The sequence below is a fragment of the Ambystoma mexicanum genome, chromosome 4q (genome assembly GCF_040938575.1).
Source record: "Ambystoma mexicanum isolate Mex_15411 chromosome 4q, UKY_AmexF1_1, whole genome shotgun sequence".
Lineage (NCBI taxonomy): Eukaryota > Metazoa > Chordata > Amphibia > Caudata > Ambystomatidae > Ambystoma > Ambystoma mexicanum.
The window spans coordinates 319,389,449-319,409,969 of NC_090928.1; the positions used below are offsets into that span (position 1 = coordinate 319,389,449).

Here is a 20,521-nt window from a genome sequence, read left to right on the forward strand (position 1 = left end):
CAATGGTCATCCCCATAATGACATTCTAAGGACATCACTCATTCAAATGTGTCACAAACTAATCTCGTATGCCATGGGGGACCAACTGTTCTCCGTTTGCATTTTTCTCACTTTGAGTACGATACTAGAAGGGAGACATTCCAGAAAGGGCAATAACGCTACAACCATGGCACCACTAGATTGAAAAAGGTGCTCTGCTGCTGTACTGCCGATTTACCACCGGTAATTTTGCAGATAAATGCATTAAAACCATCAATCTCCTTGAGAGAGAAATGTAACATTTGTAAATATTGACATTGACATAGAAACATCTTTGATCTGGTCTTAGCATTCGCCTTAGCCATTAGCAGCAGCTGCAATGAAAAATGTGTATCGTGTGTTACCTATCACAGGAATGTACACTTTGACCACTTATTTACTGAGGATGGTACATTTCACCACTTGACGAGGTTACAGTGCTGGAATAAATGCACAGTAATATGTGGTCCAATGGTGGTCTTTTAATCAGACATCTGCAGTAATTACGACAATAATTTACCATATGTGGTAATTTGATACTGCTGGTGGTAATACTACCTGGTGTCGTTGTCATGGTGGCGGAGTGGTAAATTACCGCTAGTGATATTTCACACACAATAATGTCCATACACTTTTTTGAAGGGTGTAAAGAAATCTCTTCACGGAGATATTAAGTGCGGAGTTCAGCTCCTGGTCTGTACGTTTTTAATGATGCTGCATTGACAGGAATAGAAATGGACGCTTTCTATTTTTATCAAAGTGCAATGCAGGGACTGTGAGTTAAAATGTGACTGCGCTCTCTGACGCATCACGCAGCATCGCTCACATCTGTTCGAGAGAGAGAGAGAGAGAGAGAGAGAGTGGGTGCCATATTTGCAAAATATGATAGACTACTGAGTCGCACAGATTGTCAAATATAACACATGTAACAATAATAATATGTGATAGCAAGATAGAGTGAGTTCACACACTCACAGCCTCTTCATTCCTGAATAGGATGTTGGTACCTTTTAAAAACCCGTTAACCCTGTTATATTTTCCTTCGGACAGATCAGTGATTTCACCAGCATGCCACGTGAGAAGACACGGATATTTAGGCCTGTGAGCCGTAGGGACTTACATTATTCCTTACAGGTTTTTACGTTTTGGAGTTATCATTTCCAAACGAGAAATAAAGACGTGAAAAGGGGGAAGGAGATTATTCAAGGTTAACGCGTACTGTGTTCGTTTTGTTTTCAGTGCAAATCAAGTGAAAAGGGAAAAGCTCGGAATGTCACCGAACGAAGGGTTGTCCCTTTCCTTCCGTTTCCTGAATAATGAAGCATCCACATTCCCAACAGAGAACATGTTCACTGTGGAGTATTTCATTTAGAGCGGTTCTATGTCATTTCATCACTATCTATTTTTTGGACGTTCTTTTGAATGAAAACGTTTCACTGAAAAAAAAAAAGCATTGAAAATGTCTTTTTTGGGGGGTTCCCTCCAGGCCCCTTATCTTTGTTTTACTTTTCCCGACCCCACAACCTCTTATATGCCCTTTCCCACCCTCTATATTTTTTGATGTTTTTTTAGCAAACATTTTTCGTAAAAAAACCTGTCAAAAAATAGCTGTTGATGTGAAAGGACGTTGTACCGTTTAGGGTAAGGCGCCCTGTCTGCTGTGGCCTGCCAGAACTGCAGCTTGAGTCTTGGGAAAGGAGTGCAGGCCCTTCCCCTTAGGCCTTGAGCCTCCTAAACTATCTTTCAAGGACTTGCATATACCTTGTGGGGTCCGGCATGCAGCTCCGCACATGAGAACATTACTGATAGCCCCTCTGCGCCATGCAATACTCAGCACCAGGGCAGGAGTTTCCCTCCCCTGGTAGCAATGTTTGGATTGGCTTTCTGTTCCCTGCCCCATCGTCCTTTTTCTATAACAGGATAGAATGATATGTACAATAGCCTTTTACTTGTGGATTAGGAGTGTTGGATCAAACTCATTTTATTCCTGGCATTCACCCACTAGACTCTGGTCAAGTAGCCAGAATGGCCTAAAACTCCTCCTCAGAAAGCTGTACAAGGGGAGGATGACCCCTCCCAGTAGGAGGTGCCCATCTTTGGACATGGGATATGGGGAGAAGTTGTGGACATTAAATGCAGCCGGTGAACACACCCGCTCCAATGGGACGACCAGGTACCGTGGAGGAACTGAGGCTTGGGAAGTTCTCCATGTGGCTGCGGTAGACTACTGCACCTGGGCTTCGATGTATGAGAGGTCTTTAAGCGTCAATGCTGACTGGAGGTACCGAGCTGGCGTGATCTACGTTCTCTACCCTACCGTAGAGAACGTGGATCACGCCAGCTCGGTACCCTGTGTATGGAGCCCGGCTCAGTGATACTCCACTGCCTATGACTTATGATCCCATCATCCAACCAACGGCAAGAGAGGCCAAAGGATACAACTTTAACACAAGATTGATCAATGCTGGCATTTCTCTGCTAAAATACAACAGGAATTGCACACAGAGGACTGCTTCTGCAAAGATCTATTTGTCAGTAGTACTGTTTTGATTATTTTGCTGAAGTGCTGTAATATAAGGAGTTGGTAGGGACTGTGATCCATGCCTTATTTACAACCCTTTGCAACAACAATTCGTGATGCCACCCACCAACCATGTGTATGTCAGGTGAGTTTAACATGAATCCCCATGGACCCCCCGCCCCACCTGGGGTTTGCAGGAGGCTCTAAAGGGATTCCAACATCTCCACACACATGACAATTCAATGCAGGAGGGTATGCAGGTTGATTTGGAACAGAGAAATGCTGGGAGAGCTGGAAGCTAACTTTATCCCTGAGAATTACTAGAATTATAATTTACTGGTGAAGAACATGCCTCCTTCAGTACCCTGAGAATTGTGCATCCCACCATCCACATCAAAATGACCACCATTGTGTTCGGCGCCCATTGATATTACAGGTCATTTGTCAGTCTATATCTTCGCAAAACGGTAACAACCTCAAGGCCAGACCCATTCTCTTAATTTTATACCCAACTCTGACATCTCATTAACGGCAAAGAACAACTAAATGTGGTGGGCTCACTAAAGTGGTCTATTGCTACAGGAGCAGGTCTGTGGAGTTCTTTGCATTGTCCCTTGAAAACACATGTGTTTAAAATACAATCAATAGGCAAATATGAAGTCCACTGCAATGACAGCAGGATAGGGACTGACCTGAGCGTCTTCAAATGTGTACCTCCCGGCATTTTTCACATTCTGTGTGGTTTTGTCGTAGCTTTTGGAATCAAGGTTTATGGGGTTGGGTGCCCCCGGTGCGAGGAACTCCTGCCAGATTTCCTGGACTCGGACTGGTACTTCGCGGTTTGGTTTCTTTTTCAAATCTTCCGCTGCCATGTAGAACCTTTAGGAAATGTGAAAGGGGTTTACAACATTATACCACACTTGTGAATTTCTTCCTCCAAACTTAACTATCAGAGTAGTCTTTATAGTGTAATATGCTGCCACACAACAGCCAGCAAATGTGGAACGTGCACAGGTGATACAGTGCATTAGATGATGCTCTTTACAACATTGGATAAGGAATAAAGCAATCAAACTCCGTGGTGTCTATTTTAGTGATAAAATGCATCGCTATGTTTGCAAGCAATAGCAGCCCACAATCGGTCCCAGTTTATCATTAGACCATAAAATAGGAAATACTGATCCAGCACAACAAGAACTTTATTGTTCCCAATGGGTTTCCTGAACAAAACAACACACTGTTAGCATACAGAGCCAACACTGGGAGGTACCCACATGCACCAGTTCCCAAACCGCTTCACCAGGATAGAGGCTATCACTTCTATATCCATAGGGTGGGTACAGGATTGGGGCCAGGGACACTGGTGTCCAGTGGGTTTCTGAACTGCTCAAACCTCAGTAGTCTATGCATCTGCTCGAATCCCATCAGTTCCTCCTAGTCACGCCACAGCAGTCAGGCCGAACTCACCAATCCGGACCGAAGGTTTATCCTGTGAAGCTCATTCAGTGGATGTTTGCATGTAATGGAACTGAAGGACCGCTTTCACAGTTCCTCCTCTTCACTTATTAACGCATATCTTCACGTTATTTACTTTCTTCTTCCTCAGTAGAATGACACATTTGTTTTGCCCCCTGCCCCACCAATAATACCTGTGTAACTGGATTGCAGCGCTAATGATTTGGATCGGCATATGTAAGTCCAGAATCAACACTGGGAGCAGTGGTTGAAGTGTACGAAAATAAATAGTGCAACTATGTTCCCTGCTGGCCTGCACCCACTCCCCACAAACCCCATCACCACGCCCCCTCCCACACACAGTACAACCCCCGAAATGCATGCACCTGCTGTTTAGGGGAACGTTCAGTGCAGTGCACTGACAGTGCAAGTTTCAACTTCTTCCTACACTTTCATTTTAAAACGAAAACATTCCAGAACGGTTTCTTTTTAAAATAAAAGTATAGGAACAGTAAAACTTAGTTTACAAAAGTAGAGGAGGACCGCTTCCGACCGCTGCCGCTCACTTCGGCCACCGATTTGGGAGAGGGTAAATGGGGGGGGGATCCTGATGATATAATTATTAGATTTCAAGCAAGGATGGAGGGCCTGTGAGAGGGAGTCTACTTTCTCCTTGTGATTGCCAAATTAAAAGTTTCAGAATACCCATTATATGTGAAGGGAAGGGGGGAAGTGCGTCCAGAGCAACATGGCTCTGAGTAAGTGCAGCACAGCTTTAGTTAAGTGCAGGAGGCGGGGGGGGGGGCTTTAGGGGTTACAATTACAGCTCTTAAGTGTGCAGTAGGCCAGGGGGCAGTGCAGGGAAGACTGGTCGTGGAGGAGCCTGGTACCCAGTGAAACTCTGAGGGAACCAAACAACCAGTTGACGCAGCAGACAGTTAAGTTAGCAAGGGAGCAAGAGAGAGAAGGCAGAGGAGATGTGCAGGGTCTTGAGCTGTTTTTGAAACTTCAGGCGGTCCAGCTCAAGTCTGAGATGGGCAGGCAGGCTGTTCAAGATGGTAGGAGCTGCAGGGGAGAGAGATTTAACCCCACTCTCTGCCTGGAGAAGCATCTGACCCTCAGAGAGTTAGAGGTATCTGAGCAAAGGGCTTGAGGAGGAAGGTATTTTGGAAGAGAGAGTTGGGTGTAGTGGGGCCCTGTGCCCATAAGACCTTGTGGACGATGCAGAGGGTCTTGAACTTGATCATAGCAGCCACTGGGAGCCAGTGGAGCGATTTCAGGGCTGGAGAAATACAGTCCTTGCTTGAGGCAAAGGATATGTCTTGCAGTACTGTTCTATATTAGTTGCAGGGGGCGAAGAGTGGAGGTAGGCAGATTGAGAGAGGCTGTTTCAGTAGTCCAGTTTAGAGAGAACCAGGGCTCTGGAGACACTAAGCATTTCAGGGAAAGTGAGGAAAGGTAGAATAGCTCTCTGAAGAGGTGCAGCTGGAAGTGGGCTTTTTATGGCAGGGTGTTTGATGAGAGGAGAGAAGGAGAGGGTGGAGTCGAAGATGACACAAAGGTTTTTTGCCTCACAGAAAGGCAAGGGGCAAGGGCCCAAAGAGGGCAGACACAGTGAGAGAGGGAAGGCGGGAGCAGGGGTCCCGATGAGAAGAATCTCTGTCTTACTGGCCTTAAGGCAAAGATCATTGGAGGCACACTAATCCTGAATCACGGATAGAGAGTCAGGAATGACCGAGGGAGGAGAGGACACTGAGGGAAGCCTGAAAGAGAGCCGAGTGTCAGCCACATATCACTGAAAGTTAGAAGCGAAGGTGGAGATCAGGTGGGCCAAAGGGTCAGGTAGACATTGAAAAGCCAGGGTGAGAGGATAGAGCCCTAGGGGACACCAGAGGTGGAGAGGGAGGTAGTGGAGAGAAAGGATCCAAGTTGGACCTGGTAGAGACAGCCCAGGAGGAAGGAGGTCAGCCACGCCAGGGCCTGATTCGTGAAGCCCAGGTTCACACAGAGTGTGTCGATCAGGGTGGCATGGCTGATCATGTTGAAAGGAGAAGAAAGGTCAAGAAGGAAGAGGACAGAGGGAAAGCTGGAGTCGAGGTTAGAGAGCAGATCTTCACAGGTGTTCAGGTGAGCATTTTCCGTGCCTCTGGCTGCTTTGAAGCCAGACTGATGGTCATGGAGGTAGCCAACAGATTCAGTGTGGAGGCTAAGCTGGCAGATGGTCAGCTTTTCCAGGAGTTTGCCCAGGAAAGGAGGGATAGGAATCAGGTGATTATTTGCCGGACATGCTGGATCGGCAGAAGGCTATTTTAGGAGTGGGTGCACAAAGGATGAGCTTCAGGGGTGAGGGGAAGGATCCAGTGGTGAAAGAGTGATTGCAGAAATCGGCCAAGGCTGGAGCGAGGGTGCCAATGTGATCCTGATGGTTCTGGAGGAGCAGGAGAGCAGCTGTTTGGATGACACTTTCATAGATCGGAAATGTCTAGAGACATCATCAGGCATTTATAGAGCGAAGGAGGAAAAAGGAGGAGGAGAGGCAGCCAGAGGGGGCCTGAGAGCGGTAGAGGAAGAGGAAAGTGAAGATAGGATGTCCTGAGTTTTAGTGGTGAAATGAGAGGCCGGAACCATACAGAGGGCCTAAGAGAGAACAAGAGATGTGAAGACTGCGGTAGGATTGGCCAACTCTTTGCAGATTAGTTTGGCCGTGTTGATAGAGGCCGCAGAGAGGCGTGATTGGATATGGACCCTCAACTTGGCGAGTACTAGGCATTCCAAGAAGGGGTAGGCCTCCTGACTTTATTTCTTGACGTATCCATATTAACTGGGTAGGTTAGTAGCTAATCAAATAACGCATCCTCCCTGTGCTGCTTCACACCATCCTAATGATCAAATCTATGTAACTCCTCAGAAGCCCAAAAATATACCAGCTGTCTCTGAACTCATTCTTTCTCCATGTCCTCTGCTAATTGTGGTTCACGACTGCTTTCTTTGCTTGCTATATGACCCAGCCGGTCTGTGATGGTGCCTCTAACCCTATGTATTGAGGATATTCACACCCATTTTATCAACACCTGAAGCACCTACCATGGCACCCCCGCATCATCTACCAAGTTTGGAGTTTTCTTTAAACATATCCCCCGATATCCTGTATTGATCTCAACTGGCAAGTAAGTATTATAAGTGGGATCAATATCATCAGAACATGAAAACAGATTGGGAATGATTGGGAATAATCAGAGACTGCCTATTTTTAGTCAGTAAATGGATTAATGTTGCCCTTAGACCAAATTGGGGTGTACATGTTTAATTGACTTCTAACTCTTATATTCTCTTCAGAGGATCAGCCTGGCTCTTTCTCTGACATTTGTGGAGTGAGAACCACCAATACCTGGATGCTGGTCAATTGGGATTTGTACGGATTGATTTCAGAATAGATAGTAATCTCCTCGAACATCACAACATAGATAAACGTTTTTGGCTGGTTTGTGCTGAATGAGATGCAGATTGTTAGTTGTTGGGTTCATTCATATGAAACAATATATTAAAGCACACCCTGTATTACTTTGGGTTGCAGAAAAGCCAATGTGTTAGCATTTGTAGAAGTGAAGACTTTGATGACATTTTTATCGCTTGAATCGTACCATGGATTACTTACCAGGTACTTGCGCATTTATGTTCTAAATGGGGTAAGCTCCGAGTCTAATGAATCATTTTGAATATCCTTGTAGTAATTGGACTAAAACAGTGTCTGTTTTTTTTTTAGCTAAGGAAGTTCATGGTACTTCTATTGAATCTTAACGAACATGTGCCTTCTTTACTTCTCAGGCTTTGAGGAATGTCCTGTATTTGGTTACATCAGAAGGACAGAAATAATGATGGGCAACGTTTGAACACAGATTGGTTCATTAATATTTAACAGTGTTTCCTATCCTAAGAATATCTGCATTAGTTACTTTGTTGGGCTACGTATGATTGTTTTCACATGAACATGCCTGTGTTTTTTTGACGTGCAGAATTCTATCATGTACTAGATTTTAATTTTGTATATTTGACGCATTAAAGTATTTTTGAATAATTTTGATATATGTTGAACATGTCAATTTTTAGGACTGTGCTCTATGATTCACAACAGAGGTAGCCTGCAGGTCTAGAGACTTGTGATGCATCTTTCCTTTAAAATATTGTCATGGTAATTGTGACCCAGGTAGTCGGAAGGACTCGCTAACTCCGGCTATGTCAAGGGTACATCGTTTTGATGTTGTTTCAGAAATTATTATTAAACAGAAATGGGTTGTATAAACACCTCTCTAGCCTTACCCTAAAGAAGAGTTTCCCTGCCTGGAAACTAAAACTAAAGATCAGTCTGTGCCATGTCCTCAGCAACGTATAAACCGTCATTACATTCAAAACATTCTAATCTGACCCTCACGCTAGAAACAAACAACTACGGGTGCAAGGAAATGTCTCTGATTTATGTTTGGCAAGAAATGTTCATAATCAAAATAAATAGATACATCCAACAGCAAGTCTTTTCCAAGGAGAACTCCATGGATCCAGAGGGTGTTTCCCTTCCAAGGGATATTTAGCTAGGATGGCAAAAGTGTCTCTTTCGAACAACAATTTCTTGGTCTCACAAACGTGTCTCTTTATACTAGATTCAGAAAGTCCTTGTTCAAACAATACATTTCATGGCAACCAACACTACCTTGGTTTCTTTGTAATGGATTCACAAAGTTACAGGATTCATATAATACATTCCAAAATAAGCTTTCTTTAATTTCTCTTGTATTTTAGTGGATTGCTTGGTGTACCGTGTACTCCTTTACCAGGAACCCTCTTGTGAGTTCTTCAGATCTCCTGGTATACTCCCCTGCCAGGTATATTGTCAAAGTGTTAAAAATCTTTGTACGATTTCAAGGGCCTGGTGTATCTGCCTACCAGGACTGCTTTCATGTGCTTCTCAGATTCCCTGGTATACTCCATGCCAGGTATTTTATAACAAGGTTAGACTTTTCCTCTACAACTTTGGTGGAACTCCTTGCATACTTCTCTGCCATGAATGATTTTATGGGTTCTGCGTATACCCTTGTGTACTCCCCTACCAAGTATCTTCCCACACGTTTAGACTTTTCTTTACGGCTTTGGTGGATTGCCTGGTATACTCCTCTGACAGGAATCCTCCTATTGGCTCTTCAGATCCCCAGGTATACCTACCTGCCAGGTATCTTGCCACAGTCGTAAATGTCTAATACAGTTTCGAAATGCCTGGTATATTTGGTTGCCAGGACTTCTTTTATGGACTTCCTACACCCCCTGGTATACTTCCTTGCCAGGTATCTTGCCAAAATGTTAGAGACTTTATACAACTTTAGTGAATTGCCTGGTATACGGCCCTGCCGGGAATCCTTCGATGGGGCTTTGCTGATCCCTTGGTATACTTCTCTGCCAGGTATCTTTCCCCAAACGTCAACTGCCTGGTGTACTCCTTTTACCAGGACCTCTTATTGGTTTTAATATATTTACTTAGGCTAACACTGGCTCCAGCTTTCCCCCACATTGGCATCTCATGTATAGATATATAAATATTTGTTCAGGTTTGGTTGCTGCACTTTATCTTGTTGGTATTTGAATATTCTTCCTTTTGGGCATTGCTTTAGCATTGGATTATGTTTGTTTTTAAACTGCTTTTGAACATTGTAAATAATAGCAGTCTCATAATTCTTTCACTTGATTGCATGTGTGTCGGTACACCCTGGGGCCCCAAATGGCTCTGGGCAGACTCATCGGTAGTTTGCAGCGTCTTTGACTTATGGCGTGGTTCTGCAGTGAGGCCTTTCCTAGGACATCCTTTTGCACAATGTGGACGTTTCTCCAGCGTTTCCTGTAGCTCCTCGTTTTCCTGCCAGCTTCCCTCTGTGTATTGGACCAGAGAATGTTGCTTCGCGGCACAACTGTACCTCCAGGAGCTCTGCTGCAGCTCCCAGTGCTCAGATGGTCCTTCAGATGTGCCCATTCTCTCTTTCTCTGCTTCCTTCCCAGTTCACTCCTGTACTACTACTGTGTTGAGTGTGGATGCCATTTTTAAATGCCCTGTGCACTTGTGGTTCAGCCAAACAACTAGTCTGCACATTAGGCTTTGGGTTTCTCTCAATTTGCATCAACACCGTCCTCCTCTTCTTCGTCTCAGTACTTGAGGCTTTATGGGAGCTGAAGTCCTTAGAAGTTAATGGATTTCAAAAATGATATTGTTCAAAAGTTTTATGTAGAGAAACATCAGAAACAGGAATGTTATATGTATGTTGTGAATGTTTGAGGTAAAAATGGAATTCTGTCTAGAGTGAAATAAAGAAAGGTGTTTCTGATTTCTACAATAAAGGTGATTTGTGGGGTGTCAACATCGCACCAAGAACCTAGGTTATATGGTCTTCAGGAGGAAGGGGAGAATACTGCATCTCATCCGATGGACTCACCACCTCCCCCTCACAGCTGTCGCCTCCCATGTGATCCTCTCTCATATATCCACCCCGAGTGTCAGGGTCAGACGGCAAATGCCGTCCCCTGGCCACATGGGAGGAGGTCACTTCCGGGGAATCAGTGATGACTCCACCAGATTCATCACAATATGCAGAGACTAAAACTCAGATCTTTGTGACTGATTAAAATACAAGATCCCATACATTGTCATATTATGCATGTTATCTACATTATCATCTGCACTTGTAACAAGATGTATGTTGGAAGTACCAAACAAAAGTTATGGACAAGGATTTATGAACATTTTCAGAGTCATAAAGTTGAAAGATGAGGGCTATGCAATTGATTCCACATTTGGATGAACTATATCAAGCATAAAAAATAGAAGATAGAAGATGTAAGATTTCTTGGTATTGAGAAGATTCCCCCGGAAGAAAGGGGGGGGTGACAGAGCCCAAATAATGCATCAAAAGGGAGCAAAATGAATTTGTTTCCTTAACGATGGCTTTGGCTTTAAACCCAGATCACAGACTGAATGTGTTCCAAAAATGACATTTCAAATTTTTGGGATTTCTGTATTTTGAGTTTTTCCCCAGGTTCTTATTAGATGTTTCAGAACAGTTGTCCAATTACTGGTCATTTCCCACCTGGGTGAAGGCAACACCTTAATCACAGGAGTCCTCTGGACTCTTCCGCGACCTCTGCGACTCTCTCTCATTCTCTATTCTCCCCTCTGGCCTGACTCACTCTGCAGGGCAAACTCTGGATGTTCTTATCTCCTCAGACCTACCGCTTTCTTTCCCTCTCACCACTTTTCTCTCCTGGAGTGATCACTTTCTCCTTTCCTCCCAGCTCACCCTCTCTACCCCCAGGCCAAGCCAACTCCTGCAATTCCACCCACCTTCTCGATTATCTGACCCATGAAGCTTTCGCCGCAACTTTCTCACCCCCCCCCCTTTGGCTGACTCACACCCTGACACAGCCCTTTCCATGCTCCACTCTGCTATATGTGATACTCTCGATGTTCTCGCCCTTGTCATGAGGATCCGCTTGAAGCGCAAAGCCAAGTGCAATTCCTGGTATGACTCAGACCTCGTCACCCTCAAACGAAAGTGCAGGGTGGCTGAGCGGAAATGGCGTGCTTCTGGTACATCCTTCGACAAACTGGCCTGCCCCCTGCTCCAAAGGCAATACCGTCTCTGTGTCCACACCAGGAAGAGAGCTCACATCCAAGCCCGCATCTCTGTGGCATCTAACAACTCGGCCAAACTCTTTAAAATCTGCAAGGAACTGCCCAATCATGCTGCAGTCTCTACCTCTCCTGTCCCTTCCCATGCCCTCTGCACAGCTCTGGCTTCTCATTCCATCTCTAAAATTCAGGGCATCCTGTCCTCTCTCTCTTCCTCTCCCCTGTACTCTCTGCTCTTCCTCTGACCCTTCTTCGGCCACCTCTCCTCCCTCCTTCTCTGTCTTTCCCCTGTTCTCCCCAGACAAGGTTTCTAGACATGTCCAATCTATGAAAGTCTCATCAAAACAGGTTCATCCCTGTTCCTCCAAAACCGTCAAGGACCACATTGACTCCCTGGCTCCTTCTCTGGATGACTTCTGTAACTTCGCCTTTGCCACTGGAGTCTTCCCATCCCCCCTGAGGCACTCTCTTGTGCATATTCTTCTTAAGAAACCATCTGCTGACCCATCCTGTCCGGCTAACTATCACCCAACATCCATCACTCCTTTTCTGGGCAAACTCCTGGAAAAGCTGGCCATGTCCCAGCTTAATCTTCACACTGAATCTGTTGGTTGTCTTCATGACCATCAGTCTGGCTTCAGAGCTGCCAGAAGCACGGAAACTGCTCTTCTGTACGCCCGTGAAGACCTGCTCTCCAACCTTGATTCCAACACCCCCTGTGTCCTCATCTTACTTGATCTCTCTTCTGCCTTTGACATGGTCAACCATACCATCCTGCTCAACCCTCTCCATGATAACCTGGGTATCACCGGTCAGGCCCTGGACTGGCTGACTTCTTTCCTCTCTGATCTACCCTCCCAGAACCAACTTGTATCCTTCCTCTCCTCTATCTCTGCCTGTGGTGTCCTCCAGGGGTCTAACATCTCTCCATGGCTGTTCAAGCAATACCTGGCACTTCTTGCCCACCACATTACTGCTCTCTGCCCCAACTTTCAGTGCTATGCGGATGACACTCAGCTCATTCTCAGGACACCTTCAGTCACCTCTTCTCCTTCTCTCATCTCTGACTGTCTGTCTGCTATCCAGGAGTGGTGTGCCTCCAATGATCTCTGCCTTAATGCCAGTAAGACTGATATTCTCCTCATTGGCACACCCGCTCCCTCCTTTCCTGTCACTCTCTGACCGGCCTCTCTTGGCCCTCTTCGAGCTCCCATATGCGAGGTGAAAAACCTCATGTTCATCTTTGACTCCACACTCTCCTTCTCTCCTCACATCTCTGATGTCTCTAAGAAGTCACACTACCAGCTGCACCTCCTCAGATATATCCTTCCTTTCCTCTTCTTCCCCCAGGGGCTCACTGTCTTCAGAGCTCTGGTTCTCTCTAGGCTGGACTATTGCAACAGCCTCTTTCTAAATCTGCCTGCTTCTACTCTCCGCCCTCTGCAACTCATCCAGAACAGGACTGCAAGACTTGTCCTTGGCCGCAAGCCCAGGGATCGTATCTCTCCAGCACTGAAATCTCTGCACTGGCTCCCATTGGCTGGAAGGATTAAGTTCAAAACCCTCTGCATTGTCCACAAGGCCTTCTGGGGCCTAGGGCCTCAATACCTTCAACTCGCTCTTCCTAAATATCTTCCTTCTTGAGCTCTTTGCTCAGCCGCCTCTAACTCCCTCAGGATCAGTCACTTCTCCAAGCAACGAGTTGGTGGTAGATCTCTTTCTTCAGCTGGGGCCTCCCTTTGGAACAGCCTCCCTGCCTCCCTGAAACTTGAGGAGAACCATCTCCGTTTCCGGAAGCACCTCAAAACCTTCGTCTTTGCTTCTGCCTTCTCTCCTCCTCTCCCCTGCTGAACTCCTGGTTGAAACTGCACTGGTTACCTGGCCACCCTCTGATCTTGGGCCCAGGTCCCCTCTCCCGACATGCCAGTTGCACACCTACACTGCCTCCCTGGCAACCCCCAACCTTGGGGACTGTTTTCTGTATCCCTACAGTTCTCTGAAGCACTTGACACCTGATGTCTGCACTTACCCTTTGCACTTGTCACCAGCTGGCCGTACTTCTCTTATTGTTTTTATTCATTCTACTTACCCCATGTAATGCACTGTCCCCACCCCCCCACGCCACACTTTTCCCCTTCCCCTTCACTTGCGTGATCTGAATGACACCAGGCCTTGTAGGATCGTTATCTCTATCTTCCCTTTGTTCCCCCTCCCTTGCCGCGTCACGCCTTGAAACACTTGTGTATAGGCGCGTTATAAATGCCACATCATATCATAACATATCATATCATATCAAGACGCTGGGTTGGCCCCGCTGAAAGCCATACAGCACATTGCAGCATACCTCAACATAGAACTAAGGAAATTCAAGCACATTACCCCATTCTCAAGGTACTGCATTGGATATGTCGTCAAGCATGCATTGTGTTTAAGACAGCCTGCATCACCTACAAATTAGTCACAGCCAAAAAATAACTCTGCCTGGCAGACAAATTCACCATCTTTAAAGAGCAATGCAGTACCAGAAGCCATAAAATTGTCAGACTGGAAGCAAAGAACTGCAGAGGAAAAATCTAGGAAACATAAATGATTCTGTTATGCACACTATCTCTGGAACAAGTTACCAACACAGATAAGACTAACACCCACCATCCTACATTTCATGAGGGACCGGAAGAACCTGCTCTCTAAAAAATATCTCACTGATCGCTGATTGTTCTACTCAACCCTACGTCTACCCTTCTGGAGCTTCCCCTCTTGCCTGCTCAACCTACCCATTGTGTTGTCCTTATATAAATGAAAAGAAAAAAAAACCTCTTTTTATATTTGCTGCAGCAGACATTGTGGGGGTGAGTAGTTGTGCATTACCTGGGCTACCGTTTGCCACCTGAAGTTTGTGCTTGGAAAGTTGTTTTAATATCTTGTGCTTTCTGCGCCCGAAGCGTCCTTTCCTTTTGCACCAGACCCGCTTCCTGGTCTCTCCCCTCCGCCTTTCTCCATTCCACGCCCTCCCTGTGATTGAGCCTGCCTGGTCCTATTCAGCTTGCATACTGTTATATGGATTGTGCTACCTCGGCGAGCACCTTGCTGCAGCAGACATTGTGGGGGTGAGTAGTTGTGCGTTGCATGGGCTCCTGTTTGCCGTCTGAAGTTTGTGTTGGGAAAGTTGTTTTAATATCTTGCGCTTTCTGCACCCAAAGTGTCCTCTCCCTTTCCACTGGAACCGCTCCCTGTTCTCTCTCGTCCGCCTGGCTCTCTGCCCACCTCCCTCCCCTGGTTGGGCCTTGCTGCACTCTTAGGACAGACTTCCAGGACAGCCCACTGCCAGTGGCAGCCCCTGTGCCTAAGGGCCCCCAAGCAAAGGGCAGCTGCCACTGTTGCAGCTCCAGAGGATGTTCACCGGTGTTCGCCATGGAAGCATACAGCGCAGCCGTCAACAAGCAGTGAGAGATAATGTAAGAAATGCGCCAGCAGGTGGAACAACCATTACTGCTCCCTTTTTAATTGGATTGCCGCTCTTTTTACTTCTATCGTCTAATACTGCAGTATGCTACACTTGGCAATGATATGCTATCCTTATATGGCATTGATGAATTATCTTAATTAGCCTTAATTAATCTTTTTCACTTCTTTTGTAGAAAAGTCAAATCATTGTGTTCTTACATTTGCTGTTGAGTTTAAAAATTAGGCTTTTCCCTTTTTTTCTAGGCAAGTCAAATCTGTGGGCCTCATTCCGAGTATGGAGGTAATCATGGTGCTGTTAGCGCCATGACTACCTCCCATACCGGTACCGAGTCCGCCCTGGTTCAATGGGGACTTACCGGTCTATTCCGACCTTTGCCCATTCCCATTTGTGCCGGCGCTAATAACAGTACCGCAAATTGTGGTACCGTTATTGGCTCTGATTTCCCTTAGCGGGTCCCGTACTTAACGCCTGATAAGACCAGGTGTTAAGGAAGGGACCCGCTAAGGGAACTCATAGTAGGGCGCAAAGGGATTACCGGCAACGATGTCCTTAACGGTGCCTGGTATCCCTTTGCTCCCAACTCGTAATGAGGCCCTGTGTGTTCTTGCATTTTCTGCGGTGTTTAAAAATTAGGCTTTTCCCCCTTTTCTAAGAAAGTCGAATCTGTGAGTTCTTGCATTGCTGCTGTGTTTAAAAATTAGGCTTTTCCCTCTTTTTCTAGGGAAGTTGGATCTGTGTGTTCTTGCATTTGCTCCTGTGTTTAAAAATGTGGCTTTTCCCTCTTTTCGAAGAAAGCTGAATCATTGTATTCTTGCATTTGCTGCTGTGTTTACAAATTAGGCTTTTCCCTCTTTCCCTCTATCTATGGTCTCACATCTTTCCTGATAACACACTTATAGGTGTCGTGCTTCGGCTCTATGATGTAACCTAGGCCTTTTCCCCTCGAGGACACTTGTCTAGTTGTGTCATTGCTGTTTCTTGTAGTTGTGTCGTGCTTTTCAGTTCCTCCCTCTCTCGCTACCCCCTTTCCTCCTCTCTGGACTCTCCTTCAATAGTGCTCTCAATCTCCCCTATCTTCTCTAATTGCTATTCTATCACCTATCCAATCCCCCTGACAAAGTCTGGAAGGAAAACGTTCAAGAAGGATGTCCTGGTCTCCAGTCCAGGCCTATCCATCGCTGATACCTATGTCAATGCTTCTTCCAGGCAGACTCTCACCGAGATCTGTTTGTCATTCCTACGCCAGACCTATGCATTCAACTTATGGTCTCTGCTCTCCCCTTTCTCCCATTAATGGTGGCACCCTTTGAGAGGTACTCTTGGCATCCTTCCTATCCTCCAGGGTCATCATTAATGTCTACCTAAATGGCACTGTCATGGTCCAGGGCTCTAGTCCAACCTCCTCCTTCTTGAAAGGCATCTGCTGTCTCTCATCAACTTCCTCCCCTCTCCTGCCTGTCCACCTTCTGCTACCTCTTTGGCCCCCCTGCTACCTCCGACAGATGTACCACATTCCTGTACCCCTCCTCAGAAATCGTTCAAAGTGGCAATCTGCTCCCCTTGGCTACCCTCAATTCTCGCTCTGATGTCAAACACTCCTCTCACATCTGCCACCTCCTCGAAGACCTCAACCTTGTCGTCCTTGCTCTAATCAAGACGTGGCTCACTGCCAGCTGTGTTACAAGTTTTTACACCCTCCTCCCTGTGAGCAACAAGATCCTCTCTAATCCCAGGCCTAACTGGTCATGGATGGAGCTGCTTTGATCTTTCCTGATTGGGTCCCTGCTACTATAATTCCCACTCAGGCCTACTCCTCTTTTGAATGCCTTGTCTGCAGGTTTGGTGTCTCTCCTGGCCTCTCTCTGACTCTGGCCACCATACACAGCCCCCCTGGCCAGGTCTCCCACTCTGAATGGGCTGACCTCATCTCTTTTCTCCTTGCCTCCCCTAGCTTCTCCTCCTCAGACACTTCAATATTCACCTTGACTCCCCTGATGCGGCCTCTGGGCTCTTCCACAACCTCTTCGACTCTCTTTCCCTCTCCATTATACCCTCCAGTCCAACCCACTCAGCTGGACACTGCTTGGATGCTCTCATCTCTTCAGAAATCCCGTCTCACACCCTCTCACCTGGAACTCCTGGGTCCTCTAGATAAGCCCCCGCGCACACTGTGAGTCTGCTACTCTGTCATTCGCCATATGAAGTGACTGTCAGCTGTCCTTTTGCCACCACCTTCACTCCCACTCCGATTCCTACCACTGACTCTCACTCTGACACAGACCTTATTAACCTTCAACTCTCCATCTCCAGCACTCTGGACATCCCTGCCCATGTCATGAGGATCTGCATGTAACCTGCCTCTAAGTGAAGTTCTTGGTATGACTCTGACGTGGCTGCTCTAAAACGCAAGTGCAGAGTGGCTGAGCGGAAGTGGCAGGCCTCAAGCACATCCCCTGACAATGCTCCAAAGGCAATACAGACTCTCCATCTGCTCAAAGAAGGGGCCTATATCCAAGCTGCATCTCTGCGGCCACTAACAACATGGCTGAACTTTTCAAAATCTGCAAGAAACTCACCAACCCTCCTGCAGTCTCCACTTCTCCTCTTCCTTCCCTGGCACTCTGCACTTCTCTGGCCTTACTTTGGTTCTAAAACTCATGATATTTTGTCCTCACCCTCCTCCACTCTGCACCCTTCTCCAGCACCTGCTCTCAGGCCTCCCTTGGCCCCCCTCTACCCTACCTTCCAACTCTACTCCTTTTCTCCCATAACACCTGATGAGGTTTCTAGACAAGTCCGCTCTATGAAGGTCTCACCCAAAAAGGTGTTCCCCTGCTCATCCAGAACTATGAAGGACAAGATTGTCTCCCTTGCTCCAGCCTTGGCCGATTTCTTCAATCACTCCTTTGCAAGTGGATCCTTCCTCTCACTCTTAAAGCACTCTATTGTGCGCCATCTCCTCAAAAAGCCTTCTGCCGACCCTTCCTGTCCAGCAAACAACTGCCCTATCTCCATTAACCCCTTCCTGGGCAAATTATCGGAGAAGCTGGCCATCTCACAGCTTATCCACGACACTGAATCTGTTGGTTGCCTCCATGACCACCAGTCTGGCTTCAGATCTGCCAGAAGCACGAAAACTGCTCTCATGAACACCCTTGAAGACCTGGTCTCTAATATCGATTCCAGCTCTCCTTCCATTCTCATCCTTCTTTAACTTTCCTCTGTCTTCGATACGGTCAATTGTGCCACCCTGATAAATCATCTCTGTGAAACCCTTGACATCACAGATCTGTCTCTAGACCGGTTGACCTCCTTCCTCTCGAATCGACCTTCCCAGGTTCAACTGGCTCCTTTTGTCTCCACCATCTCACTCTCCACCTGCGGGGTATCCCAGGGCTCTATCCTCTTGCCTTAGCTGTTCAACATCTACCTGGCTCCTCTAGCCCACTTGATCTCCACCTTCTCTCCTAACTTCCAGTGTTAGGCAAATGACAGGCAGCTCTCCTTCAAGCTTCCCTCCTCTGCCTCCGCCTCTACAGCTCTAACTTCTGACTGCCTGTCTGCTATTCAGGCATGGTTCTCTGCTGACAATCTCTGCCTTAATGCCAGTAAGACAGAGATCCTTCTCACCCGGACCCCTGCTCCCACTTTCACTCCCTGCCATCTATGGGCCCCCTTCCCTCATCTTCCTGTGAGGCAAACAACCTTGGTATAATGTTCAACTGTTCTCTCTCCTTCTCTCCTCACATCGTGGACTTTGCCAAGAAGGCCCACTTTCAGCTGCACCTCCTCAGATGCATTCTCCTTTTCCTCATATTCACATAGAAACTCAGTGTCTCCAGAGCTCTGGTCCTCTCCATGCTGGGCTACTGTAACAGCCTCTTCCATAATCTGCCTAACTCTTCCCTTCGCCCCTTCAACTAATCCAGAATTGGACTGCAAGACTTATCCTTGGCCTCAAGCCCAGGGACAGCATCTCCCCAGCCCTAAAATCTCTCCACTGGCTCCCAGTTGCTGCGAGGATCAAGTTCAAGACACTCTGCATCATCCACAAGGCTTTCTGGGGCCTGGGATCCCTCTACACCCATCTCTCTCTCCCTAAATATGTCCCTGCTAGAACCCTTTGGTCGCCTAGCTCACACTCTGCAGATTAGATGCTTTTCCAAGCAGAGAGTGGAGGGGAGATATCTCTCCTTCGCAAGTGCTTCCCTCTGGAATGGTCTCCCTGCACCTTTCATACTTGAGACTGAGCTCCTTAGATTCCGAAAGCTTATCAAGACCTTCCTTTTATCTTATTCCGTTCCTCTTCCTCTCCCCCGCTAATGTCCCTGTATGCTCTTGAATGGCTGCCTGGTTCCTTGAAAGTCTTCAGGGCACCAGGTCCCTCCCATTCCAGTCTACCCCTTCACTTGGTCTCCCTGGACCCTCCACCGCTCAACCTGCACTTCCCTTCCTTGTCCCTCCGCCGCCCTTCACTGGATGGGCGTGCACCCTGTTGCACTTCCAGCCCCTTACCTCGCGCTTAGCTTGTGGACCTTCCTTCCCCTGCACTCTCACTTTCCCCTAGAACTGTCCACCTGGCCTCCCCTGGTCCTCGGTTTTTCTCACGGGCCCTTCTGCCTTGACCAGCACTACTCCCCCTCTTCCCTGCACTTATCTTACTGCACTTGCACATTCCGAATGTCACAACCCCTAGCAGGATTGTTTGTTTTTGTCCTCTTGTCTTGTTGCACCTTGGGACACATTGTGTAGAGGCGCATTCTAAATACCAGATAAATGTATAATTCTTTGGTGAACTACTGTAACACTACCTCAAATACACCATGCTTTATTCTATGCTCTTTGCAAACATGCAATTGTTTATTCCTCTATCACTGAATTATCTTGTACCTTGTATTGATTTAGGATTTTTCTTCGGTGTCTCCATTGTTTCTTGCCACTTTGTCTAAACCCTGCTATTTTGATTGTGCAGAATTTTCCGTTCGTACATCTTATCAGCACCTTCTAATATATAATTATTACATTTACTTTTGTACTTTAAATATTAGTATATGGTTGACTATGCTTTAAACTATGGTCATCATGTGACATTTCTAACTACAGATTTGAATAACTTTTATGACCCCTGTCTCTGTTCTGTAGGGGTACCCCGCCCTTCAGTAAATCTCCACCATTGGAGCTATCTCTGTTATCCCTGCACCCTACCTATAACCCGATGGATGCATCCCCCAAGTACAGCACTCCATTGCTTCTCAGCTAGGCTCATGCTTTACACATCCCATACGTTATCTCCCAAATCTAAATTGGCCATCATCATGTATTATGTACAATATGGTAATGTGGTTGTTATATAGATCAATTAGACATTTGTGATGTGGTTGAAATGTATACATAATTT

General features: G+C 46.6%; 1 protein-coding gene across 4 annotated transcripts in view; it reads right to left on the reverse strand.

Moving 5' to 3' along the window:
* Window positions 1-20,521, reverse strand: part of RGS7 (regulator of G protein signaling 7) — a 2,057,596-nt gene that overhangs the window by 111,487 nt on the left and 1,925,588 nt on the right. For all 4 annotated transcript variants that reach the window (XM_069607899.1, XM_069607897.1, XM_069607898.1 and 1 more), the window contains exon 15: window positions 3,232-3,418. In XM_069607899.1, coding sequence (XP_069464000.1) covers window positions 3,232-3,418 — 187 coding nt within the window. The remainder of the gene's footprint in view (window positions 1-3,231; window positions 3,419-20,521) is intronic.